We start from the raw sequence: 24702 nt of genomic DNA, 5'->3' as shown, positions 1-24702 counted from the left end.
CCATTTAGGTTTCTCCTTTCCTTTAAATCCATCCTTCAGATCTTGTAAGCACCTCTCTGAGAACTCATTACTAATGATAAACTCCTAGTGATAGTTTGTTACATTATATATCATGCTGCTCCGACAAGATCAGCTGAAGACAGCACACAATTGCCAAATACCAAGAACTGGCTTTATTTGTGTGTGAATGACAACTGAAATTGGTGTAGACACAAAATGCTGTAGTAACTCAACGGGACAAGCAGCATCCCTGAAGAGAAGGAATGGGTGACGTTTTGGTTCAAGACCCTTCTTCAGACCCGAAATGTTACCCATTCTTTCTTTCCAGAGATGCTGCCAGACCCGCTGAGTTACTCCAACATTTTGTGTCTATCTTGTGTGTAAACCAGCATCTGCAGTTCTTTTCTACACTGATATCAGTGTGTATTGGTGACATTGTTGTGGACAATAATAGAAAAGCAGAAATATTTTGCACAACACTACGATCATTACAAATAACATAACAAATAACATTATTGGTATTAAATTTTGAAATTAATTGATCTTAAAGTGCCTAATAACAACACTACATTTATTTTAATCTTAACACAAGGCCAATTTAAACTGCAATGACTTTCAGAAAGTCTCCTGTTTAAAACTTAAACTTAAAAGGTAATAGGTCTGGGATACAACTAGTTTGTGCTGTCGGAGAACCGACAATTAGTGTCAAATATTATAAATTGTGTGAGTACATAACTACTTGAGACCCATGTAGAGTATTTGTATCAAACACATTTGTTTGATGTGATGACTGTGTAATATATCACTGTGCTGTTCCATTTCCTTCCCTGATGGTCTAGTCAGAATCCTATTAAATAGTGGACATTTTTCACACTCTCTGTGGGACAATCCACAGGGGGGTGGCTACTAGAAAGGTCTGATGGACGTGAAGTTAGTCTAGGACCTGCTGGGGTTAGTAAAAATACAAAATTCAGTGGTCGCACAAACATCAAGGAACTCCAGCATTGCAGGGAATTAGCTTAATGCTTTTATTCTTTATAGAGTAGGGGGTGGAAGAATGCCTCGTCCTCTGGTCATAACTAAATGTATGCCTCTGTCTTGATGTAAGTTATTATTAATAACTTCTTAAAATATAGAAACTCTACACAAGAACAAAGTCTGTTTTATTTACATACCCTTGTTCCCATTGTTTGCTTTGCTCTGAGACCTGAAGTGCAGTTTCAGATTGTTAATGTGGTCCCAGTGGGTCGGATAAATGTCTGAATGTGAAATTATCTTGCTCATACGATAAAATGCAGGACACACATGTATCAGAAAAGTTATCGCTGTCAACATTTTAACATCTTATCTAAATATGGATACGAAGACAGAGTTGCATCTTTACTCTCACTTCTTGATGGAGTAGGAGAAAAGTTAACGATTCTGTCTAGAATTGAAGGTATCACAAAATGCTGGAGTAACTCAGCAGGTCAGGCAGCAACTAGGAGAGAGGGAATGGGTGACGTTTCGGGTCGAGACCCTTCTTCAGACTGATGCTGCCTGACCTGCTGAGTTACTCCAGCATTTTGTGATACCTTCAATTTGTACCAGCATCTGCAGTTATTTTCCAACACTACTGTCTGGAATCGAGTTCACATTAATTTTGGAGTTTTACCAATTATTTGGATGAGATTAGAGAATATGATGCCAGATTTCTGTGCCAATGGCTCAAAGTAGTGGGTAAAAGAGAGCTCCAAAATCTTCAAAAGGAAGTGGGTGGAAGAAGCAAACAATGACCGAAAATGGGACGAGATAATTGGGCTGTTTCTAAAGGAGCACAAAATGCTAATAAAGGTTGACAAATGTAAATAATGGTATAACATTTTTTTTTAAATTGCTGGAGGAACTGCAGGAATCTTAAGCATCAAACAATCTGATGGAGGAACAATTTGTTCCTGCAACAGTTTCTCCAGTAATCTGTTTTTTTTACTGAAGGTTCCAGTGTCTCTGGCCTCTTGTGTCTCTAAATGCATAACAGGATTTCGTCATACAAGTAAAGAAAGACCAAAAGACCTTTTTTTAAATTTGAGTTCTCGCCTCCAAGATACATTGTTGTAACATTGTAAATTTACTGAGTTTAGGCCGAAGTATTTTTTTTAAAGTTACAGAATTTTGGAGAAGGCCCAATAAGACTTCTGAAGTTCAATCCTCTAACTCACTGTCAATGTTAGGCGACAATTTTTTCTGAAGGACTCTCATTTTTTTAAAGCAAAATTCCATCACTTTTGTGAAAGAAAAACCATGATCAGATGTAGAAGAAAGTAAGTGTTTAATTTCTGATCTGAAGATAGACACAAAGTGCTGGAGTAACTCAGTGGGTCAGGCAGCATCTCTGGAGAAAAAGGATGGGTGACATTTTGTGTGACATTCAGGGCCTTGGTGAGACCGCACCTGGAGTATTGTTTACAGTTTTGGTCTCCTAATCTGAGGAAAGACATTCTAGCCTTAGAGGGAGTACAGAGAAGGTTCACCAGATTGATCCCTGGGATGGTAGGACTTTCATATGAAGAAAGACTGGATAGACTAGGCTTTTACTCGCTGGAATTTAGAAGACTGAGGGGGGATCTTATTGAAACATATAAAATTCTTAAGGGGTTGGAGAGGCTAATGCGGGAAGATTGTTCCCGATGTTGGGGAAGTCCAGAACCAGGGGTCACAGCTTAAGGATAAGTGGGAAGTCTTTTAGGACCGAGATGAGAAAACATTTCTTCACACAGAGAGTGGTGAGTCTGTGGAATTCTCTGCCACAGAAGGTAGTTGAGGCCAGTTCATTGGCTATATTTAAGAGGGAGTTAGATGTGGCCCTTGTGGCTAAAGGGATCGGGGTATGGAGAGAAGGCAGGTACAGGTTACTGAGCTGGATGATCAGCCATGATCATATTGAATGGCGGTGCAGGCTCGAAGGGCCGAATGGCCTACTCCTGCACCTATTTTCTATGTTTCTATGTTTCTATCCTTTTTCTCCAGAGATGCTGCCTGACCTGCCATATATTTGACAATCCACTGTAAAGATTTAACGCAGTAATAATTATCCACATGGACAACAGAACAGATCAGTCTGAAGAAGGATCTAGACCCTAAATGTCATCTGACCATTCCCACTGCAGTTGTACCTGACTCGTTGAGCTACTCCAGCAGTTTGTGTTTAGATTATGCCACATGGTGGCTTTCTCCTGCAGCCTGATGGAGGTGAAAACCACAACCATTTAGACTTAGAATGATTTCCTTCCTAGGTTTAATTACTGGTAATATTACTACTGGCACTTTTGCCAATACTTAACAAAGGCAGTGGAAGTTGACTAACATATAGTTCGTTCATTCATTCAACTTTCTGTGGCCTGCATTGAGGCACAGATTATTACACAACTTACCAACTCAAGTGACTGTAAGCATTTATATATGGATATAAATGCTATTCAACCTTTTACCCCTTGGTACTATGCTGATGAATCAGTGATGTATCTTTCTAAGAGCAATGCATCCTCTCTAAGAGATAGACCTAAGAACATAATGCAGAACAAAAGAGGATCAGACAAGGCTCTCAACAATGGAATCATATTTACCCAGTCTTTGTTCCCCAACTTCATTACACAAAAGATTCTATTCTATTTTCTTATTATACCTCCCGATCCATTACTATTTATTTGTGTAAATAGAACACCCCAAGGTCTCTTCTGCTGTCCATAATTTCAAAACATTAAGAAAATGTTCCAATTTACCTTTTTTGGATTCAAAGGCATTACTTCCCCACATTAAACTCTGCTTGCACAGTCTGCTCACTCACTTTTTAATATTTTTTGTAAATACTTGCTTTTGTCTGTGGATCTTACGACACTGCTCCTCTCAGTATAATCTGTCAATTTGGGCAGAAAACTCTCTGCACTTTTATCCAAGCACTAATATATTTGGTGAAAAACTGATGCTCTAGTGCTGATCCATGGAGATCATTGCTTTTCACAAAAAAAATTCACTGGAGAGTGTTCTGTGTATTTAAACTGTCTATAATTTCAGGAAGATGATTTACTATCATCCTTCCTTGTTTTAGGCTTTCATTCTATTTCTTATCTACCAAACAAAGGCCAAGCCAAGAGCAAAGTTTCCTCAAATTCGGCGTGCTTTCATTTTCACTTGTTCACAAGTGGAACGTTATCAAAGAAAGTCTACAACGATAACATTGTAAAAGTTACCTTATCTACCGTGCTAGTGATTACTAAAAACATAACTGGCTACTCGGTAATTTATGATTCTATTCTCATTTTCTGATTAGCACATCTGGTTCCATGAACCTGATGACAGAATCCTCTCCCATTCCCACATCTGGCCGGAGGGTCAGGTTTGGTCTCAGTCAATCTCTTTCCTCGTGCCCTTCCAATTTCCTTTTCAAGGGCATGGTTCATTGTTTCCTCCAACTGTACAGGCACTGAGTACTGAAACATTATGAAGGCAATTGTTTCTCCTCTCCTTCCCCTGTCTTGTTATTCATTGCTTGGAACCTATTTTCCTGCTCTGAACTATCTGGCACCGGGAACAACTGCAATCTATTTGTCCTATCTAAACCCACTGTGACCTTGTGCACAAATACCAAATCTCCTTTCGATCTTGCTTGCTCCAAGGAGCATAGGACAAACTTCTCCTGAAATCTTGACTGTATTTTTTTCTCCCGTGACGCTGCTTCCTAACCTGCTGAACATTTTCAACATTTTCTGTTTCATGCTAGCTAGTCCAGCCCAACCTTGTATCTAAAATCCCTCTGCTATGGAACCATTCCAGTATAAATCTCTTCTCCACCCTCTCCAAGATACTCAAATCCTTCCTAAATGCTCCAGCTGTGGTTTAACAAGCTTTTTATTAAGACTCAACATAATCTCCTTGCTTTTATAGCCTTTGCCTCTGTTTATGAAGCATAGAATACTATATATTTTTTATCATGCAGTTTCTCATTATGTCATGTCTTTTTACAATGATTATACAGTCACATGTCCTCTTGTCTTATACCCTTTAGAACAGTGCCTTTTCATCTGCCATGAGCATGCCTGCTTTTATTAACCTGCCTGCAACCTCTTGTAATCTTATTAGTTTCTCCTCTGTTTATTACACCTCCATGATGTCTGCCCTTTTATGTCACATGCCCATATTCAAGCCATTAATATGAGCAATGTCCCTGTATTGAACTGTGGGACACCACTGTTCACCATCCTCCATTTGTAAGAAGCTCTCTGTTCTATGTGCTTTATTTTAATCAACATTACCAATAACCCTTTATTCCACGCACTTTGATGTTGCAAAACAGTCTATTATGTGACCTGAAAGTGTGCAACAGATTCAATTCAATATTTAAAATTACAAATAAATAACTTTAATGACCCTGAGGTTTAAATATTTAAAGCAGAAAACTTCCATGCCTTGCCATGCTTTGATTCACAATGTTTTAAATTTGAATGCATTTTAGACAAAGCCACTCACATGTTTTAATCTGAGATTAATTTTAAAATGTGATACTTATATTCTTTTAGAACACATGGGAGTTGTGGGCAGTGCTGATTTATGTTTGTGAATCCTACTAATTATAATGGGCCAGAACATACTTGATCCAGCCACCATTCAGGCTTCCCCACCCCACTCCCTCCATTCCCCACCTCCCTCCCTCCACATCATAGATAGAGCTCTTAAAGATAGCTCTTAAAGGGATATGGGGAGAAGGCAGGAACGGGGTACTGATTGTGGATGATCAGCCCTGATCACAGTGAATGGTGGTGCTGGCTCGAAGGACCGAATGGCCTACTCCTGTGCCTATTGTCTATTGCCTGTACTATAACTGCATTAAATTCATATGGCTGCAGGCCCTCGAGAAGCTCATGCCACTACACTTTGTGACCTCTGTTCAGCAACTCATCCATGGGGAGATCAGGCTGTGAATGACAACCACCAGCCTCCCACAACACTGTCCTCTCAGCCTTTGGTGGGTCATGTTGTTTGTTTCACTGTACTTCAAATTTTCTGGTCATCATTGATATTAACTGAAGCAATTTTTTTAAACTGAAAATGGCAAAAATTTGTTTTCATTTGTATGAAGTTCAGTTAATTAATTAAAAGCAAAAATATATTAAAATAAATATAAACAGAAAACTTGGCTATGATTGCATGTTTAATTAAAATGTGACTCCAGTGGAATGGGAGGATGCTTGTTCTGCCATCTGATGCTCAGGGTCAGGAATATATTTCTAGTCCCTTTGGCTCAGGAAGTTACAGACTGACCCAGAATCTATGATGTAGGAAGGAACTTCAGATGCTGGTTTAAGCCGAAGATAGACATAAAAAACTGGAATAACTCAGCGGGTCAGATAGCATCTCTGGAGAAAAGGAATAGGTGATGTTTTCAGTTGAGTCTGAAGAAGGCTCTCGACCCGAAACGTCACCTATTCCTTTTCTCCAGAGATGCCGTCTGACCCGCTGAGTTCCTCCAGCTTTTGGTGCAGAATGAGTGTTGAACCAGGGGCATCTCCCTTGACACTGCTCTCTTGGCCATGGGCTGGATGTGTTGTCTGTTTCACTGAACTTAAAAGTCTCTGGTAATCATTGAAATTAACTGAAACAATTGTTGTCATCTGACATTGCTCACATGCATCAGTCTGTGACCTTTTTATTCCTGGGGATGAAAAGAGGTTTGATAAATACAGTGTTGAAAGATTAGTTGGTTATACTTATTGGAATTTGGCACTTTTCCCCCGAAGCTTCTGAACAGATAACTATAATGTATGCACAATTCATTTTTTGAACGCTCGTGTGTATCATCCCTCATTCTTAAAAACTCGGGATTTGATTTTGGTTTTCTGGTGAAAAGAATTGTTTCAGTTAATTTCCAGCGGCTTTTAAATACAGTGAAATGGACACCACGGACTACCTGAGGCCTGGAGGGAAAGTGAGGAAAGCTCAACGAGATACCGTGCCCTCCATAATGTTTGGGACAAAGACCCATCATTTATTTATTTGCCTCTGTACTCCACAATTTGAGATTTGTAATGGAAAAAATCACATGTGGTTAAAGTGCACATTGTCAGATTTTAATATAGGCAATTTTTATACATTTTGGTTTCACCATGTAGAAATTACAGCAGTGTTTATGCATAGTCCCCCCATTTCAGGGCACCATAATGTTTGGGACACAGCAATGTCATGTAAATGAAAGTAGTCATGTTTAGTATTTTGTTGCATATCCTCTGCATGCAATGACTGCTTGAAGTCTGCGATTCATGGACATCATCAGTTGCTGGATGTCTTCTCTGGTGATGCTTTGCCAGGCCTGTATTGCAGCCATCTGTAGCTTATGCTTGTTTTGGGGGCTAGTCCCCTTCAGTTTTCTCTTCAGCATATAAAAGGCATGATCAATTGGGTTCAGGTCAGGTGATTGACTTGGCCACTCAAAAATTAAACATTTTTTAGTTTTGAAAAAACTCCTTTGTTGCTTGAGCAGTATGTTTGGGATCATTGTCTTGCTGTAGAATGAACCGCCGGCCAATTCGTTTTGAGGCATTTGTTTGAACGAGCAGATAGGATGTGTCCATACACTTCAGAATTCATTATGCTACTACCATCAGCAGTTACATCATCAATGAAGATAAGTGAGCCAGTATCTTCAGCAGCCATACATGCCCAGGCCATAACACCCCCACCACTGTGTTTCACAGGTGAGGTGGTATGCTTTGGATCTTGGGCAGTTCCTTCTCTCCTCCATACTTTGCTCTTACCATCACTCTGATATAAGTTAATCTTCGTCTCATCTGTCCACAGACCTTTTTCCAGAACTGTGGTTGCTCTTTTATGTACTTCTTGGCAAACTGTAACCTGGCCATCCTATTTTTGCGGCTAATCAGTGGTTTGCACCTTGCAGTACACTCTGTATTTCTGATCATGAAGTCTTCTGCGGACAGTGGTCATTGACAAATCCACACCTGACTCCTGAAGAGTGTTTCTGATCTGTCGGACAGGTGTTTGGGGATTTTTCTTTATTGTAGAGAGAATTCTTCTGTCATCAGCTGTGGAAGTCTTCCTTGGCCTGCCAGTCCCTTTGCCATTAGTAAGCTCACCAGTGCTCTCTTTCTTCTTAATGATTTTCCAAACAGTTGATTTTGGTAAGCCTAAGGTTTGGCTGATGTCTCTAACAGTTTTATTCTTGTTTCTCAGTCTCATAATGGAGTCTTTGACTTTCATTGGCACAACTTTGGTCCTCATGTGGATAAACAGCAATAAAAGTTTCCAAAGGTGATGGAAAGACTGGAGGAAAGACTAGGTGCTGAGACCTCTCTTATATCTGCATTAAGGAGGCAATTAAACACACCTGAGCAAACATTGGGGTGCCCTGAAATGGGGGGACTAGGTATATATACAGCTGTAATTTCTACATGGTGAAACCAAAATGTATTAAAATGGCCTTTAATAAAATCTGACAATGTCCACTTTAACCACATGTGATTTACTTTTTGTCTATTACAAATTTCAAATAGTGGAGTACAGAGGCAAATAAATAAATGATCGGTCTTTGTACCATACATTATGGAGGGCACTGTATACTACATTTCAGTAGCTTTTTACACCAAGAATATAGACAATAGACATTGAAATTCACATTAAATCAGTATTTTTTTATTGGTTATATCTGGATGATATCAGCAAGGTAGTCTGTGGGATATGATGCTTTCAGGGTGCAAATTCTGGAATTCATGATGTCAGTTTTTAAAGTAATAATACTGTATTTTTAAATTTTGCCATTTCAATCACAGGTTTTGTCCAGTGTAATGCAAACTATGTGATGAAAGTTTTTAGGATCCTCTACTTCTCATAAATAGAGGTCAAAATTGAAAGTAAGAGATCAATGTTTCATTTCACCGATCTGAGACAGCTGCAATATTTACGTTTTTGATGAACAGCTCAAACAGTGTTTGCACTTTCATAGCCTCCACAGCATAATGGAACTACACTTGGATGAAGCAGTTTGATGAACACCACCGTGAGAGAAAATGGTTCAAATGTATGAATAAGTAGTTGAACATAAATCCTATTCGGAACCTGTTAAACATTGAAACGCGAGAAAGATTGCATTTACAAAAATATGACTCGGTGATTAACCCCCTGCCTCCCGTTCATAGAGGCGGCAGCAGACATCGTTTCTGCTAAGTGGACATTTATGAAAGATTATTTCAAAAATATTTCTGTGTGCTGTATCAGGGAATTTTTCAGATTTTCAGGTTAAAATTGAGTCTGACACATTGAGGCCTAACTGCCGAACCTACCGTTTTCTCATGTGTAAGAAACCAAGAAGACTTTTATTCTTGTTGATTGGCCAATTTCATGCTGTTTGTTAAGATCTTTTATTTTACATTTATGTACTTAATATAACAAACATGTCAGTTACAAAAGTTATACTTCCCTGTGCATTTCCTTACCTGTATTGAGAAAGGAATTGACTCTAATGAATCTTTAGTCAATTGGCTAATTGAGCATTTCACATAATCATGGATAATCTTTTTTAGGTTTATTATTGTCAGGTGTGCTGAAAATCTTTTATGCTGTCGGGACTGAGTAGCTCCTGCCAATAGTAGGGCAGTAGCCAATAAAAATACCTTCATTTTCTATCAAGTCTACTCCTTTAACTGGACTAAATCATTCAAATATATGTTTAACCCTGAATAAACTAATTCCAATTATATTTGCATAATGAAACATTTACAATGGGAGTTTACTTTAGTAGATCTGATGTTGACTCTAATTTTATTTGAAGCATGTTACAACTTGGTCATAGGTTTTATTTCTGTGCTATATATCATTATTTTTCTAGGTGCAGTACAGTGATATGCAGAACGGCAAAGAATGTATGACCTACCTGACACTTTCACCTGTGCAAATAACCTTTCACGGCATAGGAAGTTCCATTGAAGCTAGTCGTGATCAGGTAAATGACCAAAAATATCATCTATATTCAAGCTGACAACAAATGTTACATTTTTATTTGTTATTGTCTAATATGTGTCACTAGACCAAGAGGCAGACTGGCAATCACTAGCACATTAATTGGCATAAGGTTGGGCTGTTTGGTTGTTAATGGTGAAATGGTGACCATGATACTTTTAAAATCCTTTGCTTGGTTTATCCATGATGTGGCAACTTGTGATCTGAGAAAAATATGGTGATTAAATATCAGCAAAGTCTGGAATTTGACCTTAGGGCGGCACGGTGGCGCAGCGGTAGAGTTGCTGCCTTCCAGAACTTGCAACGCCGGAGAACCAGGTTCGATCCCGACGGGTGCTGTCGGTAATGAGTTTGTACGCTCACCCCGTGGTCGCGTGGGTTTCCTCCCACACTCCAAAGGCGTACAGGTATGTAGCTAAATTGGCTTGATAAATGTAAAAATTGTCCCTAGTGTGTATAGGATAGTGTTAATATGTGGGGATCGCTGGTCGATGCGGATCCGGTGGGCCGAAGGGCCTGTTTCCGCTCTGTATCTCTAAAGTAAACTAAATTTGAGTCCTTTCTTCCAGTGCATGGCTAAATGTGAAGGGAAGGTCTCTGTTGCTTCAGGATTGCTGGCTATCTGTTCCAGGCCACACTGGTTCTTCCAGCACAGTGGTGCCTGGGAGCCCCACACTTTGGCATGTGGAGAGTGACTCAGGGGACTTCTTAGTGGAGGCAACTTGGATAATGTCTGTAAGAATGAGTGTGGGCCTTCCAGCCGGGCTCTTTCACTGTCAAATCTGGCAGAATGGTTGTGGCCACTGAAAGTTTGTGAATGTCACAAATGTTCAATTAATATCTTATATATTTGTTAAAAAAATACAACAAAACATGAAAAATCTTTGAAAAATATTTTAACTAAATATTTAAATATTAATGTATATTAAAATATATGCCATTAAATATTAAAGCATCTCCCTTTACAATGTAAAGCTGTAAAAGACACATAACAAATTGAAATTTAAAGATCAATTTAAATTGTTAAAGCTGACTTAAATAATGAAATAATTTTTCCTTTCTCTTTTGAGCCAATGTCTCCTGTTTATTTGAATGGGGACTGTCAGGTATAGTACAGCACAGTTTCAGGTAAATTTTCAAGCCTAAGTGCTGGGAAATCTGCAGAACATCATGTTGGCCCATTGGCCTCCAGAAGGAAACTAGTGATGGAGCACTGGCAACAGGGCAGAAATTGCAACCAACAACCTAGAAAGCACCATTGTTGGAAACCGGGTCTTCTGCACAGATTCATCGTCAAATCCTGACAAATGCTCAAGTACAGGAGAGAAGATCTGTCTTGTGGTTTTCGACCATCTCCCTATTAAATATATACTTTAGTAGATAATATTCAAAAACGTAACCCGTTTAGAATTTCATTTGAGAGAAAGTTTACTGAAGAGTTGTTTTTTCAACGCAAGGGTTGAATTTCACTAGAGTTGGAAATATTAGCAGAAAATGTAACTTAATTGAAAACTTATTATTCCTGAATTAATTACAGCACAATACTACAAAGATAACATCAGTTTCATTCAAGCATTAATGTAGGAGGACTAGATTCATTGTTGATCTTTATTGGAGCATGAAATTAACTCCGCAGAAGATAGAGTCTACTATGTTCACTTGCTCTGATGCTAAAGCTTCATGTACTTTTGAAGGTTTGGTCATTACCACAAATAGATTTACCATTGTATGTTGTAAATGAGTAACAATTTTCATTATGATGATAAACAATTTGTTTAAAAAAAATCTTGCTTAAGCTACTGTTGCATGAAAATGCTAAATTAGTATGAAAAAGAGTGGAAATTGCCCTCATAAAAGATTGCTCTGTTGGCTCCCAAATTCTGTTCCAATAAACGAAAGTAGCCATTCATGTCCAGCCATGAGAGAGGACTATAGATTCCTAAATGGGTTCTGGCACCTTTGATTGATTTACCAGAGATCCATTTCCTTCAGTGAAGTGAATGAGGACAGTTGTTCTTAAAATAGTTGATGGGTTGCCCCTCTCCCCTCCCCCAACAGCACGGCTAACGACTAACAAAGTTATTCATTAGTTTGAAAAGTTTAAAGAACAGGTTTAAGAATTAGTCTTCTGAGATTAAATCTGTGACTACAGGGGTTGAAATTTCCTATGATCGTTGGCCCACACGATCTCTTGACAGGCAGAAATACCTGCAAGGATTAGTTAAAGAATAAATAAAATGTTATGTTGCTGTACATTTTCACCATTATTCTGTTCCGTCTTGTTTAAGATAGTTAATTCAGTTTCTTGTGGCAAAAAAATTAAGTACAACAATTACTCAGTGGATCCAGACATCTAGTTCAAAGATGGGACTTGTTGGGGTTGGTGAAGTGAAGACAAGAAGACCAAATAACTGGAAAAACATTAATTCAGCATCAATTTGTTAAGAGTTTATATGGATATTCTACTTCATTATCAGTAATGACAGCTAATTCATGGTAACTTGGGTACAGTTTATTTAGATAGTACATTCTATTTCTGTTCACTTTTTTATAGGGAAATTCCGGTTATAGATTCAATAGAAATTTATTTTGCAAATCTTTGACCTAGTTTTTCCATGCAAAAACAAAAACCTTTTTAACCTTTCTGTTCTCCTGCTTCATTTTTTCTTTAACAAAGGTCCTTAAGAGAAGGGGTCATGTCATGTGAACATAACCTACTCATAAAGCCTATTATTTTCTGAAACGAAAATGAATCCGCTGTCTTAGTTGCTTTCTTCCCTCAATTTTGTTTGAATATGATCTGCTAAAGATTCTGAGAGGACAGAAAGGAAACTCCTTGTACACTACAATGTGTCCTTTTCGCATCTTACCCCTCCTTTTCTCTGTGCCACCCTCTCCCCCGGACTCTCAGTCTGAAGAAGGGGCTTGACCCGAAACGTCACCCGGAGATGCTGCCTGTCCCGCTGAGTTACTCCAGCTTAGTGTGTCTATCTTTGGTATAAACCAGCTTGTGCGGTTCGTTTTTATTACACATTCCTTATGAATCCATTTGGATCCCAGTCTCCCACAAGTAAACTCACTGGGGGCAAATTTCCCTCACTCCTTGGAACTCACCTGGGTTCTGTTTCTTTGTAAACTTACCAAATTTTGTTTTTCCTGTTCTCTTTGAATTCACCTGGTACTCTGAAAACAAAAAAATATACAATTTGTGTGCATTTAAAACAAAAAGTGCATTACAAGTTGCCTGGGGTATTGACAAGAGTTGTATACAATAGTCCAGCACCACCAAAATCCCAAGGTTACTGAAATATATTGGAGTCTTAATGTACTCCTTTGTGACTGAAGTACCGCAGTGGTAATTAGGTTTTGTCATACTCACTGACTGCAAAACAGTGGATCCCACACACAACACTGGCACTTTTCACTGTTGTTTTTACTTTAATCTATTCACTATTCACCCCCAACCCCCATCTCAAAGCTGAAATAAAATTAAGAAGAATTACCCATGTTGAACATCAGTTTACAATGAGAGCTACATAGTAATGTATATTTGCAATAACATTCAACAGCACTTCAGTACTTTTCTCTCATCATAATACAGTAACAAGCAATAATTTTCAAATATCAAAAAGGCATAGTTTTTAAGATATCTTCAGTGGGAGCAATAGACCAAGTTTGTTTCACGGTCCATTGACACCTGTTTATTAACTGGACAGTCACTGACAGTTCTGATTCATGACTGAGTGACTGCTGGACTGGTCTTCAAATGAATCCTGTGGTGAGCTTTCTACCGCCTACTGGATGCAGATTGTTTGAAGTTTCTTTTAAACATTTCTAAGACATTAGTGCAGCAGGACACCTCCGATGGGGTCCTTAATGTCACCAAGACAGCAGCTGTTGAAATCTTTTCACTCTGGAATGAGCTGTCTGTTGAAAAAAAGGTCTATTCCAGTTAAAGAAATGCCCAGTATATTCCTTAACATTACTTTAGGAAGACAAAACCAGAACAAAATTTGTGTAAGAGTGACATTAAAAAAAAAAAAAAAATTGAAATTGTGTACAGATCATTAGTTCCACAGTTCTCAATTATAAAATAAACTTTTGTATGGCATCAAAGGATTATCATTTCAGAGGGACTGTAAACACCATTACTATCGGAAGATCAGAAGAATTATCAGGTACTCCAGTGTTATGAACACTAATTAATTTCAATTTTGAGGGAAGCTTGCAATTCAGAAATTTGAATCTATGCGTGCAAGTTTGGGGAAGTATTTGAAAATTCTTTAGTTTGTTAATGGTAAATATTTCATCGTATCATCAAAGCTGTGTCTTCTCAACAGTTTCAAACATTCAAAGCGGATGTAATTAGTTGGCAATTGAAGCAGTGTTATTTTGGATTTATAACAAAAAGTGCGAGGAATTTGTTATCCCTTGCCAGCAAAATGTAGTCAGTTGTGTAATTTTTACATCGCAATTAAAAATTGTTGTGCTGCTCCGTGAGTTAGCTGCTGGCATTCAATGTAAATTGATATGCAATTTAGTTGAAACCAGCTTTGCCAGCTTTTTAATTCAATTTGAAGGATGTATATGAAATTAATTTCCAAAAAAGTTAATAATATCTTAATTTTAATTTTGTGTTGCATCAATTTTTAGAGTAATTGCTCTCAGCTGAAGTTTCCCCACAGATTTTATGGAGATACCAAGAACTCTTCTCTGAAGTGCTTACACACCAACATGCAAACTTCCAGCCACCATAAATTACATTCCACCAGATTGGAATAGATTAGGTTGTTATTGTTTTCAGTTCCAGTATAAACACTGTCAAAGTTATATTGAAAGTTTAAGGAAATCAACTCGCTTAAACATCATTGGTGATATTAATAAGGGAACTTAATTCGACAGAAATAAGAATGTTATCCTTGCGAAATGAAATGCATTTGAAAGGGAGCTAAACACCACTTTATGGACACTCGGCTTCCATCCCATTTTCTGAGAGTGCAGGAATCTTTTACAAGAATGGAGTGATACGTTTGCTGAAATGAACAAGAAATAGATGAAAACCCAGAGCTCTTCCAATACCGTCATGTCACCACGCGAATGGTAATGTGTCCATTGGAAGGACCTTATCGAAAGAATCTTCATATATCATATCATATATATACAGCCGGAAACAGGCCTTTTCGGCCCTCCAAGTCCAATCTTATCGAAACGTTTAAGATTATTTAGGGGTTGGACACGTTAGAGGCAGGAAACATGTTCCCAATGTTGAGGGAGTCCAGAACAAGAGGCCACAGTTTAAGAATAAGGGGTAGGCCATTTAGAACTGAGATGAGGAAAAGCTTTTTCAGTCAGAGAATTGTGAATCTGTGGAATTCTCTGCCTCAGAAGGCAGTGGAGGCCAATTCTCTGAATGCATTCAAGAGAGAGCTAGATAGAGCTCTTAAGGATAGCGGAGTCAGGGGGTATGGGGAGAAGGCAGGAACGGGGTACTGATTGAGAATGATCAGCCATGATCACATTGAATGGCGGTGCGTACAGGCTCGAAGGGCCGAATGGCCTCCTCCTGCACCTATTGTCTATTGACCTGAATGCAGTGATGCAATGTTGTTAAGTACTTTCCATAAGGACCTACCAAAAGGATAAGCATTTGCCTTTGATGGCATACGCAGTTCTGATGGTCAGACTACATTTCGGCAAAAGCAATTTAGGCGAGGCATGCTCTCCTGACCGTGGAGAACCATGCTTCTGCCCCCACAGACTAGTGATCCAGTCTGCCGAGAGAAAGCAAAGCTCTGAGCATCACGAATCGGCCAACTTTGGGGTTGCTGGCATTTGTCACACATGGTTTAACACTTCAATGCAGAGAACAAATTATGTTTGCCACTTTTCCGAATAATTTTTGCAAAGATTACCTTGAAGTTTTCTGTGCTTCATGGCAAGCGAGTTGATTTCCTTAAACTTTCAATATAACTTTGACAGTGTTTATACTGGAGCTGAAAACAATAACAACCTAATCTATTCCAATCTGGTGGAATGTAATTTATGGTGGCTGGAAGTTTGCATGTTGGTGTATAAGCACTTCAGTGAAGAGTTCTCTTGGTTCATGTTGGAAACACAAGACTTTTACATCTGAAGAAGGGTCACGACCCAAAACGTCACCTATTCCTTCTCACCAGAGATGCTGCATGTCCCGCTGAGTTAGTCCAGCTTTTTGTGTCTATCTTCTTTAATAAACCTTGTCTTGAGTTCAGGAGGTTCCAACTCTGAGAGACAATTAAACGGAAAGGAATAACACTCATTGAATATTTAAGTATTGTGTGATAATAGGTAGGGAAGTATGTAGGTCATTGCTTGCCCCTCTTGCAGACTGCATTTAGGGAAGGAAGGCAAACAAAAGTTGGCTACTGGTCAGCCAGAAATGTTCAGTGACAGCATGGCATATGACTTGAGTGTATAGCCCATGCATTCTTGTGGGCTGCATCCATCCAATGAAAGCCATGTGGTCGCATGCTTTGTTATGGAGCAAATGGTGACGCAGTTAAATAGTATTTTTGTTACCTGGACCACTGTGGAATAGTTCCACTATACTTGGCAGAGCCATTATTAAGAATCATAATCATGTGTTGTATGCTACTCAGCCTTGCCATTTAGCTATCTGACAAGTAACTGCAGTTTAGGAGCAGGCGGAAGAGACAAAACCATCTCAAAGATCTCTTGCTTGTTCATGCTGTCAATGAACTTCTCTGACTGTGATACCAGTAAATTAGTTTAGTTTAGTTTATTGTCACGTGTACCGAGGTACAGTGAAAAGCGTCTGTTGCGTGCTAACCAGTCAGCAGAAAGACAATACATAATTACAATCGAGGCATCCACAGTGTACATATACATGATAAAGGGAATAACGTGAACAACATTTGATGCTTGATAAAGTACAGTAAAGTCCAATCAAAGATAGTCTGAGGGTCTCCAATGTGGTAGATAGTAGTTCATGACTGCTCTCCAGTTGTGGTGGGATGGTTCAGTTGGCTGATTATAACTGGGAAGAAACTGTCCCTGAAAATCTGGAGGTGTGCGTTTGCACACTTCTGTACCTTTTACCCGATGGGAGAGGGGAAAAGAGGGAGTGGCCAGGGTGCGACTCATCCGTGATTATCCTGGTGGCCATGCTGAGGCTGCGTGAGGTATAAATGGAGTCAATTGAAGGGAGGTCGGTTTGTGTGATGGTCTGGGCTGCGTCCACAATTCTCTGCAATTTCTTGCGGTCTTGGATGGAGCTGTTCCCAAACCCTGTGATGCATCCCAATAAAATGCTTTTTATGGCACATCTATAGAGGTTGGTGAGAGATGTTGGGGACATACCATTGTGGAACGGATATCAAATAATGAAGAGACGGAGTACAGGAAGGAGATTGAGAACCTTGTGTGCTAGTGTTGAGACAGCAAACCTTTCTCTCAATGTCAGCAAGAAAAAGGAGATAGTGATCGACTTCAGGAAGTAAAGCGGTACACATACCCCAGTTTGCAATGATGGTGCAAGAAGTTGAGTTGCTGAAAGCATCAAATTCCTAGGAGTAAATATTACCAACAACTTCTCCTGGACCACCCATATTGAAGCAATGGCCAAGAAAGCACACCAACGTCTCTACTTCCTTAGTAGGCTTAAGAAGTTCGGTATGTCCCCATCTTCCTCGTCTGCGAATTTGTAAATTGAATTAGATTTGTACATGGCTGCACTGTTATGGGTGCACGAGTAAAGAAGAGGGCTGAGGACTCATCCTTTGCGGACCATCAATGTTGAGGATTATCGTAGAGGATGATTTGTCCTCTATCCTCACTGATTGGGGTCTGTTGGTCAGGAAGTCCAGTTGCAGAGATGAGGGCTGACCAAGTCCCGTGAGTTTGGTGATGAGCGTGGATGGTATAATGGCGTTAAAGATAGAGATCTTATCGAAACATATAAGATTATTAAGGGGTTGGACACGCAGGAAGCATGTTCCCAATGTTGGGGGAGTCCAGAACCAGGGGTCACAGTTTAAGAATAAGGGGTAGGCCATTTAGAACAGAGATGAGGAAAAACCTTTTTCAGTCAGAGAGTTGTAAATCTGTGGAACTCTCTGCCTCAGAAGGCAGTGGAGGCCAATTCTCTGAATGCATTCAAGAGAGAGCTAGATAGAGCTCTTAAGGATAGTGGAGTGAGGGGGTATGGGGAGAAGGCAGGAACAGGGTACTGATTGAGAATGATGAGCCATGATCACGTTGAATGGTGGTGCTGGCTCGAATATCCGAATGGCCTCCTCCTGCACCTATTGTCTATAGATATAGTCTCTGATTAGGAGTCTGACGTAGGTGTCTCTCTTCTCTCGGCGTTGCAGGATTGAGTGTAGGGCGAGGGAGATGGCATCGTCTGTGGACCTGTTGTGGCGGTAGGCAAACTGAATAGGTCAGGGCTGCTTGAAAGACTGGATTTAATGTGTTCCATAACTAGCCTCTCAAAACATTTCATGGTGGTGGATGTCAAGGCGACTAGACGATAGTCGCTTAGGCATGAGATCTTGTTTTTCTTTGACACCGGGATTATGGTGGTCTTCTTGAAGCACCATACCTGGGTACCTCAGAACGGAGTAGCGAGTGATTAAAGATGTCCGTGATTACTCCCGCTAGCTGTGCAGGTCCGTGCAGCAACTAAGGACATGGAACTCCATCTGTGCCGAAGATAGACCCAAAATGCTGGAGTAATTCAGCGGGACAGGCAGCATTTCTGGATAGAGGGAATGGGTGACGTTTCGGGTCGAGACTGAAGAACTTCCTACTCCATCTGGGCCTCATTTGGCCTCCTCATGGACAGCAGCCAAAGACCAAAGGTGGAGATGAGTGTGCAGTAGCTGGACAACAGCTCGAGAACTATGCTCCATAGAACACAATCTCTCCCCTTGGATGATGCCTTAGCAATACTATTGGAAGACCAATTCTGATTTGCTGCGACACCAGGCAAACTCTTTCGCACACATCGATGACAAAAGTGTGGGCAAGCTTCTCGCGAATCACCTTTACTGCTTACGAGGCAATGGAAGTTACAGCATTGAATATCAGTTTAGTAATGCATCAGGTATTTCCATCAGTCTTATTTTATAGCTTGCCCTATTGAAGTGCTGGTGCAAATTCCCTGCAACGACAGCTTGTGCTATCTTGCACAATGGAGAACTGGCACTGGTGCTAACGTGGCTCCTGCGGTTAATGCAAGGCATTTCTGTCCAGGGTCTCTAAGTATTTTTTGGCAATGGCATCGAATCTTAAGAGCTGTGACGTGTTGTTACAAAACATAGGATAGGCCACATCTGAAGTGTTATAAGCAGTTCTGATGGTCACACTATACAAAGATGCAATTGTGGTGGATAAAATGAAGAGGATATTCACCAGGATGTTGCCTGGATCACGGCATTTTGTTTAGATAGGGAGATACAGTGCAGAAACAGGCCCTTTGCCCCACTGAGTCTGGGTCGACCAGCAATCCCTCCACATTAACACTATCCCACACACACTAGGGAAATTTACAATTTTGTCAAGCCTATACATCTTTGGAGTGTAGGTGGAAACTGGAGCTCCTGGGGAAAACCTACGCAGGTCATGGGGAGAAGTACAAACTCCGTACAGACAGCACCCGCAGTCATGATCGAACCCGGGTCTCTGGCTCTGTAAGGCAGCAAGTTTACCGCTGAGCCACCATGCTTCTCGAGATTGCCCCAGATTCTACATTCACTAGGGTTAATTTACAATGCTCATTTAACCTCCCAACCCACTTGTCTTTGGGATGTGGGAGGAAAATCATGTAGTCACAGAAAAAAAACATACCAACTCCATACAGAGCATCGGAGGTCAGGATTGAACGGGTCGCTCGAGGATGTGAGGCAGCAGTTCAATTAGCTGCGCCAACATGTTGCCCCTGTTACAATTTATTTCGTCCTTGAACAGACCTTCTGAAAAAAACTCAGCGATTTGTCAACTTTTGAAAAAGAAAACATTTTAGATATTTCAGAGAGAAAGCCCTACTAGGGACCATGTCCAAAGAATGATTTTTTTAAATGAAAACTTTGGTTAAAGTTAATAAAAGATGATTAGGATTGAAAACCTTTAATTAATTATTTTCCTTTCCATGTGTTCCAGTGCCGAGGCAAATGTACTCGTACTTCTGCTCTGGCTGTGATCAGCTAAACCTTATGAAGTTAGTATATTTGTATTGTGGACCTTTTCCTGCTGTTCTGGCTGCAACGCCCCCTTCCTTTGTTTTCGTTAGCCTTACAAAGGGGTCCTCCTGTCGGTGTTCAATCAGAGCTGACAAAGGCTTTCTGTCTGAAATGTCCAACCGCTTTTTCCTTTTCAAATGTTGACAGACCTCCTGTGTATTTTCAGCATTATTTGTTTATATTTGGAAGGAAAGGTACAATTTCATTGCAATGAGAGGATTTCTGATTTTTTATTTTTTTTAACTGTTAAGCTGGAAGAGAATATCTACTGTGTAAAATAAAACCTCGTTTGAATGTTAGAGGTGCACCGTAGCATAATAAGGTTATTACTTCATCTGGGATTTAGTCTTCAGCTTACAAGTGGCATTCCAACCTCTCAAATAGAGTGGAGAGAAATTGAACTGGACTCCAGATGGTTCTTGTGACATGTGACTGGATCTCCAACCCTTAATTCTGACATCCAGCAAGCTATTGAGTATTGGTTGATGAGAGTTGTCCCCCCCCCCCACATATTGTGTTGGCTTCAAGAGCTCCAAATGTTCTCACGTTGAATGGAACTAATAATCCAGTCAACAGTTATTAAAGATTATTTGAAAATCCATCCACTTTATTCCAAGGGAAGAGTGAAAAAATACAGAGAAGGATGTTCAATGATTACATGTCGTGCTAGAAATAGTTTTAACTTAACTTTTTCCAATGGAAAACATAAATCGTGAGCATTTCACAATTTTTTGGGGTTGACACTGTTATCGCACTCACTTATTCCGATGCAAATCTATTCGAGCAGTGTTAAAATTGTGCATTTACTGGGGAAGTAATTTTATTTGAATTTATCTGGCAGCCTTGAGTCATATCAATATGTTGAAAGGCCGAATGAAACTCCCAATTATCTAAAAGTCATTGAGCACAGAGTGAGGTGAACTTGCGAACAGAGTCCACAATTAGCGTTGATCCTCTGCTTGGAAACAAATTCTTGATGGCAATGTTATTTTAACCTCAGACTTGCAAACAGCCAGTTGATTTGGAGGTTTCATTGAGCTGTATTCCAAAGATTTTATTTTGCTTTTAAAACTTTTAACCTCAAGACCATCACCATCAAAGAAGCACGAAGGAGAGAGAATGGATCAGGGCAGCCAGAGGAAAATACTTCAGGGAGAACCTTAGAACAAAGATCAATAGAATGAAAGCTCTTAAATTAACAGAATTAATATTAGAAAAGAACTCGGGGTTACAATGGACGTTGAATAAAGAGAAAAAATAATAATTTTGCTTGATCGCTCCATTCTAAGAGACCGATAAATCTGAACTTGCTCCAATCTATCATTACTAATAGAAGAATTCTGGCTTCACTACATTTTTGTATCATGTTAGTGGCCTGTAACTAATTAATGACCCTGAAACCATAGATCTCTTCGCATTGGACATATTTTTATTACTGGTTTGGCAAATAGAACCAGGATAAATTATTCTTTTTTCCCCCATAGTTTTCATTTTTAAATAAAGCAGAAATACATAATGAATGGATTATGTTACTAATATAGATCAGTCTGAACTCTACTCTGGAGTTAAACATTCCTTACAGGATGATTTTGTATAAATTAGGGGTCAGATTTCAGTGCGAGGCACGGGATTTCACAGCACCCATTTGTCAATTTGATGGCACCTCCAAGAGGTTGCATTAGCTTTTCTTTGAAGATGGGGGAAATTTTATGCAAGTCATTCACTGTCATTTAGACTTGGACCCCACTTTCTTTTGCCAAGGCTCTTCCGATAATACTAGGTAATGTCATGATACAATCAGTGACAGAAAGCATACGACAACTGTTTTTTAAGCAATTGCTCCTTACATAAAATTGTTCAACACACTGAAAATGAAGGAGATTAGCACAAATTAGTCTAGAATTTCTTTTGAGCTTTTACAATGAACAAAGATCTAAAATAATCAAGTTTCCCCCTTTGCAAAAATTGTCCACTCTAAGAAAAGACATGGTTTCATGTTTCAAATAGTGATTTAATCAGGATATTTTCGGCTATTTGATAAAAGGAACAAAGCATTGTGCAAATTAGTGATTTTAGTAGTTAAAACTGCAAAACAGCACACTGACTTGCTCTAAGTTATTTGGTGCCTTGCGTGTAATTGTGTTTCCATTAAGAAAAGAGCTCTTGGCAGAATTCAAAGGTAGATTGCAATGTAACACTGAAATACTTAAAAATCTATCTTCTGGTTATAGATTAGTATTTTCCTGAAATTATACAGTTTATTGTCTTTGTATCACTGTGAAACTAACTGCACAGAAGTTAATCTAAAATATAGACGGACAAGGGCTAATTAGGGATAATCAGCATGGTTATGTGCGTGGGAGGCTACGTCTCGCAAATCTGATTGAGTTTTCTGAAGACGTGACCAAAAAGGTCAATTAGGGCAAAGCTGTAGATGTTGTGTACATGGACTTCAGTAAAGAATTCGACAAGGTTCCTGATGGTAGGCTGCTCTGGAAGGTTAGATTGCATGGGATCAAAGGAGAGATAGCTGAATGGATAGCAAATTGGCTTCATGGAAGGAAGCAGAGGGTGATGGTGGAAGGTTGTTTCTCGGACTGGAGGCCTGTGACTAGTGGTGTGCCTCAGGGTTTGGTGCTGGGCCCGTTACTATTTGTCATCTATATCAATGATTTGGATGAAAACATACACGGCAAGATTAGCAAGTTTGCAGATGATACAAAAGTGGGTGATTTATGCAGAGAGTGAAGATGGTTGTGAAAGATTGCAGCAGGATCTTGTTCAATTGGCCTATTGGGCTGAGGAATGGTTGATGGAATTTAATGCAGAAAAATGCAAGATTTTAGCTTGAGTGCCTGACAGGATGTGTGGGCTTAATTGAAGCTACCGCCAAAACGGCACACAAATCCATCTAGTTCCGCGGCAGATTAAGAAAGTCTGGTGTGTCTCCAATAACTCTTACCAACTCCTATAGATCCACCTTAGAAAACATAATATCGGGTCACATCATAGCTTGGGAAAAATAACTTCAGAGAGTTGCGGATGTCACCCAGTTGGTTACTCGGACCAGCCTACCCACCATCGACTCCATCCACTCCTCACATTGCCTTGGGAAAACAACCAACATAATTGAGGACCTTTCTCAGCCTGGTCATTTTCTCTTCATCCCTCTCCCATCGGGCAGAAGATACAAAAGCTTGAAAGCACGTACCACCAGATTCAAGAACTCTGTTCTTGCCTCTGTTATCAAACTACAAAACGGTCCTCCTATAATCTAGGGTGCAGTGCCGATCTTCCAATCTACAACATCGTGAACAATGGATTTTTTCTGTCTGTGTGATGCTACATTGCACTGTCTTGTACTAGCGTACAGCTTGATTTTACTCAAGCATAGTATGATTTGATTTGCCCAGATAGCGTGCAAACAAAAGCTCTTTACAAAGTACCTCAATACAAGTGACAATAATAAGCCGATATCAATATTTGTGGGAACATCACTCTTAATAATGTGAGTGCAAGACCCTTTTTTCTCCAGAGACAAATGTATAGTAGAAGCCGGAAAATAAAATGATCATGTGCACAGAACATCTTTACAAGAGATTTACTATGAATGGAGCAATTGGGAATGGCTCTAATATTACAATTAAAGTTTTCATGGGGTAACAAGTGCAGAGAACAGAACATTACGATCAGTAGAATTAAGGGGTTCTGGGACTGTTATAAAATGCATTTGCAACAACTTAAAATAATTAAGAGGAAGCAGATGCATTTTATTTTCTAATGATGTGAAAGAAGAATTTCCGTACAATGTACATCCTGATATATTGCAAAAAATTGAATTGTAAATTTGATTTGCTTTCTCTATTAATATATGAGGATGTGATGCTAAGGATTTGAGTGCCAAATGATTTCTGAATTTATAGAGACACAAGAAACTGCAGATGCTGGAATCTTGAGCAAAAAACAAAGTGCTGGGGGAACTCAGCGGGTCAGGCAGTATCTGTGGAGAGATGATGAGAGGCGATGTTGTGGGACTTCAGTCTGAAGAAATGTCGCAACCCAAAACATCATCCATCCATTTTCCTCCACACCTGGTCTGCTAAGTTCCCACAGCACTTTTTTTCTGCTCTGAATTTGTCGTGTTTTAATATCACTATTGTATGTGGACTGTAGTTTTTGTCGTGGGAAGTTTAACACAAGGAAATATCCAATTGTGGGGTTCAGCGGTAAGACACGGGCGGCACGGTAGCGCAGCGGTAGAGTTGCTGCTTTACAGCGAATGCAGCGCCGGAGACTCAGGTTCGATCCTGACTACGGGTGCTGCACTGTAAGGAGTTTGTACGTTCTCCCCGTGACTTGCGTGGGTTTTCTCCGAGATCTTCGGTTTCCTCCCACACTCCAAAGACGTATAGGTATGTAGGTTATCGATTTATTCACAAAATGCTGGAGTAACTCAGCA

At 39.7% G+C, this 24702-nt stretch overlaps 1 protein-coding gene across 7 annotated transcripts in view; it reads left to right on the top strand.

Annotated features, from left to right (window-relative positions):
- Positions 1-24702, top strand: part of stau2 (staufen double-stranded RNA binding protein 2) — a 268314-nt gene that overhangs the window by 173315 nt on the left and 70297 nt on the right. For all 7 annotated transcript variants that reach the window (XM_078398161.1, XM_078398164.1, XM_078398158.1 and 4 more), the window contains one exon: positions 9872-9985. In XM_078398161.1, coding sequence (XP_078254287.1) covers positions 9872-9985 — 114 coding nt within the window. The remainder of the gene's footprint in view (positions 1-9871; positions 9986-24702) is intronic.

This window comes from Rhinoraja longicauda, chromosome 4 (assembly GCF_053455715.1).
Source record: "Rhinoraja longicauda isolate Sanriku21f chromosome 4, sRhiLon1.1, whole genome shotgun sequence".
NCBI classification, from domain to species: Eukaryota; Metazoa; Chordata; class Chondrichthyes; order Rajiformes; family Arhynchobatidae; genus Rhinoraja; species Rhinoraja longicauda.
Note: the sequence above shows the minus strand (reverse complement) of the source record. Positions and strands in the feature narration are given on the sequence as shown.